We start from the raw sequence: 9,328 nt of genomic DNA on the forward strand, positions 1-9,328 counted from the left end.
GGTGAAAATGATAAATCGATTGGTCCAGCATCCACAACCAATTTGAAGAACCTGCCTGACCATGAACTCCACATGATAAAAGGAGCCGGGCACGCTGCATGGAAAGACAAACCAGAGGAATTCCATCTCATTCTCTATAAGTTTCTCCTGAAGAAAACTAAGTAGACATGGTCATAAATTTATTTTGAGATATCAAGGACTATTAGGTATAAACCATTTGTGTAATTTTGTCATAAGTCTGATATTATGACGCATCCAGAATTGTAAGACCATGTGCAGATACAGAAAATTTTCCCAGGAGGGGGATCTGAGAAATAGTTCAATTTGGTTTAATTTGTAGGGTTGAAAGTGGTAAGGCTAAGGCCTATTTTAAATAAGGAAGCTAGATGGGCAACAACTCAACCATCAGGTCTGCCTTAAGATTTCAGATATTTTTTGTTTAGCTTTTATTTAGTAAAGAGAAATATCAATATAATTTATCTTAGATTTAGGTGGTTTTTCCCTATAATTTTATACAGAGCTCTTTTTTTTTTCTTTTTAAAGAGGATCAATACAGTCTAAAAAAGGCCATGACCATCGAGTTCTCTTAATAGGTTAATAAATGATAAGACCCCCTACTTCTATATTGGTGCACGAGAACAAAGGTGACATTGTCTACTTGTCTCAGTATCTGTATGTCTGTGTGTGTGTTTACAGCCAGTGGATGAGCTTAAACATGTTGAAGCATGTTAAACATGGTTAGAAAAATTAAGAATAGTGGTTTTTTTGTATAATCTGTCAATGCTTTTCACTCTTATGATGTATAATACAGCATTAAAATGGGGTAACAATTGAGGTACATTGCTTATTAGATGCATGTTGTCATTCATTTTTTGCCCTTAAATTTTTATTTTTGTTTGCATTGAGATGTTATTCTTTCATTTTTTTAGATTTAGATAATTATAGAGTTTTCAATTTTTTCTCTATATAATCCTGTAATTTAGTCCTTTAAGTCCATATCAGTTGATTATACTTGAACCTTGTTTTAAAATCTGATAGACACTTTTTTTTTTACATTTCTTTGAATGTTCAACCAAAGAAAGTGTGATTTTCCAATGAATATAGGAAATGTTTTCTTGAAAATGTTTTTTAAAGTGAACCTCAAATGATTGATTTTAAAACATAGCAAGTGTGCCAAAAAATTCCTAATTTATAATATCCTAAATAAAGTCCTAAATTAAAGCCCAGGGAATAACACTTTAACTGATATAGGATAATGCTAATGCTACAGTACATCCATTAATTTTTCGCTATGATCTGTATTTTGTTTTTTTCACTTTCACATTGCAAAATATACAATACGCAGAAAATATATACCTTGTATTGTTTTTTATTTGAATTCTTTTTTTAATTGCAAAAATTTACTGACGCAAATAAATTAAGTTAACATATTTACCCTATTTTGGCAAATTTTGTGACTCAGGAAAAACCCAGATATACAGTATTTGGAAAGATTTAGGCACCCTCCATCCCCCCAGTCCTTTACACCTGTGGTTTGCTACTACTGACAAGCACAGGTGCTTGTTTCTGTAATGAAAGTTCACCCTATAGTATGATAATAACTATTATTATACTAAATAGGGTGAATTCATTAAACAATTAAAATGAACTGTAAAGGGTAAACTTTTATTACAGAAACAAGCACCTGTAACAAAATGACCCCGATATAGTCATCATCTTTCTCTGGTACTTGTACTTTCAACATCACCAATCATGCGGTCAGGTAGTGGCATGCTTCATGTGCTCTGTACTTCATGCTTAGTTTTCTATTTTTTTGTTGTTGTCAATTTTATTTATTATAGTGCCATAAACTAGTCTATTAGTCTTATTTTTTTTTATTTTGATGTATATTCAAAGAGACAAAATTTATATCCATATATATGTATATTGTTAATATCTCAAACTAGGTCCTCTTGTTTGGAAAAAAATACCAGTAGAAAAATGGTATAGTAACCTTTTTTGAATTGTTAACTTATTGTGTTGAATTTTGTAATATAATGTAAAGAAAACTGTACTTTAGTGCCCCTATTGTCTATTTCATTTGTTTTGAAATAAGGACTCCTTAATTAATAAGAAAATCAATGATGAATCTTTTTTTTTTATTATCTTGTACAACGCTTAGCTTAAATGATTATTTTTTAATTACCATAGAAATTGAAAGTCTGTTTATATTGCAATGTACATGTATGAAAATAAAAAGATAATCAAGATTTATTTTTTCTAATTATCTACAGAAAATAGGTGGCATATGCTATACATTTGTGTGATTTTTTACATCCTCGGAGGTAATGAATAGTATAATTTAGTCTCCCTGAACTGATACTTAAAGTGTTTTTCAACACAATTTGTGTTTATTTGATGAGAAACAAACATTTGAACACAAGTTCTAAACATGTACTGTATTAAGTAATTAAAATTTTACCATTGAAAAATTATTGAAATAGACAAGTTTTGAAAAAAGCATATGGATATATGGATACTTTACAGATTTTTGAAATTGTAATATATTTTGTAACACTGTTTGGGAAGGGGGGGTCCAGTGTTCGTTATCCTAAATCAAAGCCATCATTTTTCCTAAATTTGACAATGAGAGTTGAAATTTGCATTTGAAATATTGTCTGTTTAACGGTTTTAAAAGCCTCACCCAAAGGAATGCTGCAAACTGATATATACCATAGAGTAAAGCTGGTATGCATAATATATTTATAGCATTTACTAAAATAGGTTACTTGTACATGTATTGCTGCTTATTCCACTTAAGCTAGTTCGGTTGAATGAGGTGAATCAAAACAAGACAAATATAGTAAAGTGTGTCGTTTATTTAAAAATTTCAGTGATCAAAAGTGCATTTTTGATAATATTGAAAACTCCAAGAGAATTATTTTTATTAGTCTTATAAACTTATTCATTTTAGAAATTTCAAAGCTATTATATGAGCTGCATTTTCTGGCATTTATTTTGCTGTAAAATGCTAATAAATCTTTATGATAAATAAGATCAAAATATTTTTTATACATTTCATCAGGAGAAATACTGCTGTATTGTGTTATATATAACATTACAATGTTTGTACAGAACGATAAATATTTTGCGTTATTTTAAGCCTCTGGTTAGCTTTCATGAACCATTATTATTTTCATTGAAAAAACCCTTACTATTTTGCAAGAAACATTTTCGATTATTATGATTGGTATATTAAAATAAGCTATAAATATAATAATATAAAAAGGTATTGGATAGTTATGTTCGTAAATAATGTTACTGATTATGGTTGCTGGTTTAAGTGTAGTATGTTTAATAATGCTGCTTATTCATATATAGTCATTTTTTATTCGTGGTGGTCAATGTTCGTGGGGAACCAAAAATTTCCTGATTCGTGGGAACGTAAATTTCGTTGGTAGTAGGAATCATTGAAATTCGTGGGAGCCAATTTCCGTGGATTGCTTCAATTTTACAGGTTCATGGGGACGTAATTTCGTGTATTCTCTGATATTTACAAAAGGAAATATGACTTTTACGGTCCTAATTTATTTATTCGTGGAGGATGTTTATTCGTGGGTGAGAGGTACCAACGAATTCCACGAAAATTGAGCCACCACGAAATTTAATGATTTCACAGTATAAATTATACTTAAAATTATAGAATAACGATATTATACAGTAAAAATATCAAAATATTAAAAAGCACACGATACATAAAACGAGAACAAGCAAAATATTTCAGTAATTCCTCATCATCATCCTTTACACTCCTTGGTCTGTAGGGCTCCAGTAGTCCATATAATATTAAAAATCAAAGTATTAAAAAATACAAAAAAAAAACCCAACCATCAATGAATTTAGATAAAGTTACAAGCAATGCAATAACTTTTGTTTTGACACTGATCTAAAACAAAAAAAATCCAAAAGGAATATGAATCCGTCAAAAAATTTAAATAAAGTTACAAGCAATGCAATAACTTTTGTTTTGACACTGATCTAAAACAAAAAACAAAAGGGATATGAATCCGTCAGTTGTAAACACCAAGTTGTTTTATATCAGTTAGAAGTATATTTTTAAAATCATCAGATACCCCTCAGTTTTATTTTGTTCCGGTAGGGTCCCAATAGAACGTGACTTGAAGATTGGTTCCTCGCATCATCCAAGGAAGTCAACTTTGGTCGTTACAGCTCTCTCTGGGTTATCTCGATCAACCGCTGTTACAGCAATTTCAGTTCCACTGAAGGTCATGTGGACAGTGGCTCCACGATCCATTCCTTTGGATGTGTCTGGCATGTCAGTCGTAAGCGTGCCCAGATATGTACAACCTTCATCTGTCGTATATGTTGGCTCTTTGTTATTTGAAGTGTAAATTTTAAATCCGATACTCGTTTGATCTGGTTCTGTTACTTCATATGTTTGTTTCACTTGGGGTTCTCCAACCTCAACGATTTGTCCAACGCGGACATGAATACTAAAGATGTCGTCACAGTATTCAATATTATTATGTAGGATTTTTTTTAATTTAGGGTGTATGGTGTTATCGAATGTTGTAACTATCTTAACTCCGTACGTATATCTGCAAACTCTACCTGAAATTTTTTGGGGTTGGTGTCCATATAATGCCGCTCCCTTTAGAACTGCCAACCCAGCTTCTTGTGGTATAATGACATTTTTGTTTTTAAATGCCTCCCTTATGGTCGATTGTAACATGAGTGATTCTGCAAATCCTCCTACCAGTAAAATAGATACAACATCTTTCACTGCAGAATGTCTGAATAGCTCCTTCAGATGATTGACTATTTGTTTGCAACTTCCATCAAAGAGCGACTTTACAAGGCGTGCCTCTATTCGAATCTTATCGCCTTTCCAAGTCAGTTGTTCTCTGTATTCGGAGTTTAATGTAACGTCTGTGATGTTGATTCCAGGATTCTTTTTGCGAAAAGTCTCTGACAAGCTGATTGGGACTTTAATCGTCACTTTATCATTTAAATCAGGGCTGATTGTCCTCTTCTTTATTTCGAAATCCCTCATTAGATCAAGAAAATCATACTTATTTTCAGAACTGAAAGCCTCCATAACACCTTTGCCGACAATATTAACCAAGAGACTTGTAAATAATTCATCTACCTTGGTTCCACCCCAATCGCCTCCGTTGGCTTTGTGGAGTTCCTTTACAGATCCATTTTCCCTAACTTCATAGACAGTGATGTCTATTGTTCCACCTTAATTGAAATAATCAAATACTTTGAAATAAAATACTTTGAAATTTTTAAGGGATAGCAAATTTAATGACGTAATTATACCTCCAGCATCAACAACTATATATTTTTCTCCAGATTTAAAGACCCCAAATGTAGAATTTTCACTGTCTTTATGTAATGGAAGGTACATGCAGTATAACGAAGCAGGTTCAAGGGCAAGCACCAACTTATCTCTGCATATACCAGCCTAGAAAGGTATATATTCAGTAAAAAAGCTGTATGTGTTCATGAGGATAACATTATTACACAATCTAACAAAGCATTACTCAGAAAGTAAATGAGAAAAAAAATTAAACCTCTTCCGCGGCTTCTCTCATGAATTGTTTCGACTTCTCGTCCCAAATTGCTGGCACTGTTAAAACCCACGTTATATCAGACTCTTCTATGCCAGTCATCTGCTTTTTGCAGTTGGTCAACATTTGATCTTTAAGATAACCAATCGCAGTAGAAAATACTTTTATTGCTTCCATTTTCTTTCCTTTGTCATCTTCAATAAGGGTTTCTCTTGTTAAATCCTGTTACCAAAAAAAAAAAAAAGGTTAATTGGATCGAAGTAAGATTCAACGTTCTAAAATGTCTTTTAGTCATTAGTCGCTAATGTGAATGCGTTTCTCATCAAATTTTGTCTGGCATCTTTACAGATTAATGTATGAATTAAATGAAAGTGTTAAAAAAACCAACAGATAAAAGTATAAAACTTAAAGCAATATGAGCTGCATTTTTCATATTGAATTTATTTTCTACTAAAATGTTCTTTTCTACTAAAATGACAAAAATATCATGGTTTTTAAATTTCTGTTAGCCATATTTTTGTGGAAAAGGTCGTTAAGAAGCCTTATTTGGAGCAAAATTGAATTATTGTCGCCCTGTACAAAAATTGATTTGCTTTATATTCCTAAGAAGAGAAATAATTCCTTTGACAAAAAGTAATGATTTTTTTCAAATCTTATTTATCATAAAAGTTTAAGTTATATGCAGATTTATCATACTAGCAGGTTTTTGCAACAAAATAAAATTCTAATAAAATACAGCTCATATTGCTTTAAGTATTTAAGTGTACATTTGACACCATTATCCGTAAATTTTATAGATTAAAGTGAATTAATTTCGAATGAAAGCCTTCTGAAATATTAATCAAACATATATCATCATAAAATAATTCGATTTTGTTTCTGGCATAGCCCATGGTCAATTCCGATATTTTAAACAAACTAAGAGATCCAGGTTCTACAATGAATTCTTCGATCTGCTCCATACATCTACATACAAAGTTAAAAGATAGAGGGACAGTAAGCGGTTTATGATTGCAGTTATAATATGTCAAATTTAAACAAGCATTAACCTCTCCAAATCCTTCAATTGTTTTCTCTTTGTGTATATTGTTGATCAGAAAGAAGATGGGGGAATAAGATGGCGTAACTGCCCAATCAGTTTGGTCGTAAATTGCAATTTTGAATTTATTTTTTCCCAATTAAATCTATTCAAATATATTATAACACAAGTTTGCAAAACCACAACTTCTAACTATATTCAGCATTTAATATTTAAAAAAAGATACGAAAAACAAATATTGCCAGAAATTTTGGTAGTATCGAACCCATAACATAAAAACCCTAGATATATAAGGTTAGCTTATGTCAGGTACTCTAACCACTGAGCCATTTCAGACACAACAAAGTAGGCTGTTGTGTAAATGTGACATTGGCCACGAATTTACGGACTTGTATTATTTTATCAAAACGTTCAATTGTTGGGATAAAAAATGATATTTTTGATGCATAGTGGGTCATCTCTCCACTTTTTCATTAGACCTTATGTAGACTTTGAGAAAAATATGGAACACAGACCCACTCCGTAAAAGAAAATGCCTTGAAGTTCTAAAAAATGACAGTATTTGCAGGTTTTGATACGTATACGCCTGTTTGAGTCAACATATTCCAAGTATTAAACATATTTATAGGTTAAAAATCAATTATATGTTAAATAGATATTGTTTTCAATGATTTTTTCTAAACAATATAAAATTTATTGATATTTTATTTTTTCAGTAGCTTGTCCGACCGTGTATGGGCATTTTACACGCCTTCTCCACCAATCTCCTTTTTACATGGAAAAACTTTAATTCAGTTTGGCTTAAAACCTATTGGTTCCATGTTTAAATCCCATTCAGGTAACTAGATTAAAATCATTTTCTATGACTTTTTAAATTTTGTGGAATTTCGATCGAGTTATGCACAATTCTTAATATCGACCATATCACCACATTTTAAATATGTTATTTTATATTACGTTGACTTGGTCCCAAATTTAACGCACTTTGAAAAAAGTTGTCGAAGTGCATAATGTTTCAAAGTGCATTGTTACAATACATGTACCTTTGCATTGTTACAAGAAACGTGTTCGTTCCGTGATAGCAGTGCAACGGATAGATACGTATACGTATCCGACGATGAAGCTAATTTGGCATTGTGTATAATTAACGAGAGGTGTTCTAGTTCACTTTCAGTTCACTCAGACCCTACTAAAGATAGTGTATATGAGGTACAAAACGCATTATACAATTAAACAAAATAACGTCAGAGGAAATATGTTGCAGTATAATAAGGATATACATTGACATGTATATATAATTAGATAACCATAAACAATGTGTGTGCACAGATAAAATCCCTTTTATTGGAGCTCCACCTCCGCCCCGGCCGATGAACCCACTCTTCTAGCAGTGAGCGGCCACCGCGCTAACCACTCGGCCATCTATGCAAAACAAAAATCATTCTTTCGAAGAAGAACGGAACCTAGCGCGCTGGCCGCGCACTACAAGGTCGTTTGAAATACAGGTGGAATACAGTTAAACGACAATTTGAGAGGATCGGAACGATGCACATTGCATATTAGATATATACATATACTGTATAATAAGCACTAACATTTGCAATAACACTCAAATTGACATATACCTGCCCATAGTGAATGATATTGATATATATATAAAGCACAGGGAAATTCACTTTTATTTGAGGCCAGTCATATGTTTTGGTAATAAAAATGCAAAGTTTTTTTTTAATGTTTTTACATTACTATAGGGCATATATTTTTTTTTAAATTTGTACATTATTTACTATGCAAATACTGTTTCCAAAAATTTGATAGTGGTGTTATTCTAAAAGGTAATGAAATTCATCTACAAATATAAGTTTGTTACAAAGTTTGCAATATTTTTTATAGCGAAGTATATTAGACCATCTGCCGGTCTCTGTTGAGAGGCGGTGTCGGGTGATGCAAAATTTAATAAAAAGAATTTTTTTTTTAATTTAGCATACTACATTTAGTATATACCGGTAAAACAAAGGCAAAACTAATAATTAACATACCATCTTATTGTACAACATCATTTTGAATCTTCTAAAGTAATACCAATCATGATGATTGTCATCAAGAGCCAAGTTTGAATATTTTTCCTCAGCATCATAACCGAAAGAATTAAACTTTTCTGTTGGATCAAAAAGAACGCATGTCGAGGTCTTCAAAGACACTAAACCTCCGCTACCTGTGGTCCAAGATTTTGTTGAGATCTTCAATGGGTCTTTCTTGTATTCGTGGAGAAGAGAAAACGCAAAACCAGAGAAGGTTGTTCCAAAATCAATCGCTGCTACAATGAGGTTCGTCATGAATTTTCTGGCGAAAGACATGATATTCAGTTTCTTTTAAAATTGTCAGTTAGTCATAGATCATGAAGTTTAAAATATGCATTTATGATTTCTTTAGCATGGGATCTGTCAACTGCCTGTTAACCTTATTTTTTCAAATGTTGTCTGCCGTGATCCCACAATAAAACTTGCTCTTCAATAAAAGTTTAATTTAATAAATTAAATCCATCTTAAATAAAGATTTTTATGTTTACAAGGTCGCTTTGTGACATGTTGCTATCGTCGTCTATCGTAATTCAACGATTGAACATTATTTGTTTTTTTTCTCACTTCATAATTTTCTTTTAAATTAGCTTTATGATTGACAAAAAGTAATTAACAAGCATGTTATTTTATCA

The 9,328-nt window shown here is 31.6% G+C and overlaps 2 protein-coding genes across 2 annotated transcripts in view; one reads left to right on the plus strand and one right to left on the minus strand.

The window, feature by feature from the left end:
- The window catches only part of LOC128155799 (protein ABHD14A-like), an 11,880-nt gene extending 10,634 nt beyond the window's left edge, over positions 1-1,246 (plus strand). Inside the window, exon 5 of the mRNA XM_052817661.1 lies at positions 1-1,246. This exon is cut by the window's left edge and continues 21 nt beyond it. Coding sequence (XP_052673621.1) covers positions 1-165 — 165 coding nt within the window. The 3' untranslated portion in view covers positions 166-1,246.
- Positions 1,247-2,974: 1,728 nt separating this feature from the next.
- Positions 2,975-8,951, minus strand: LOC128156493 (heat shock 70 kDa protein 12A-like). The gene is made up of 4 exons (XM_052818664.1): positions 8,655-8,951; positions 5,580-5,798; positions 5,326-5,470; positions 2,975-5,244 (listed from the first exon to the last, which is right to left on the minus strand). The coding sequence occupies exons 1-4, from the start codon at positions 8,949-8,951 to the stop codon at positions 4,178-4,180; spliced, it is 1,728 nt and encodes a 575-aa protein (XP_052674624.1). The 3' UTR covers positions 2,975-4,177.
- Between the last annotated feature and the right edge of the window lie 377 nt (positions 8,952-9,328).

This window comes from Crassostrea angulata, chromosome 7, assembly GCF_025612915.1.
Source record: "Crassostrea angulata isolate pt1a10 chromosome 7, ASM2561291v2, whole genome shotgun sequence".
Taxonomy (NCBI): Eukaryota; Metazoa; Mollusca; class Bivalvia; order Ostreida; family Ostreidae; genus Magallana; species Magallana angulata.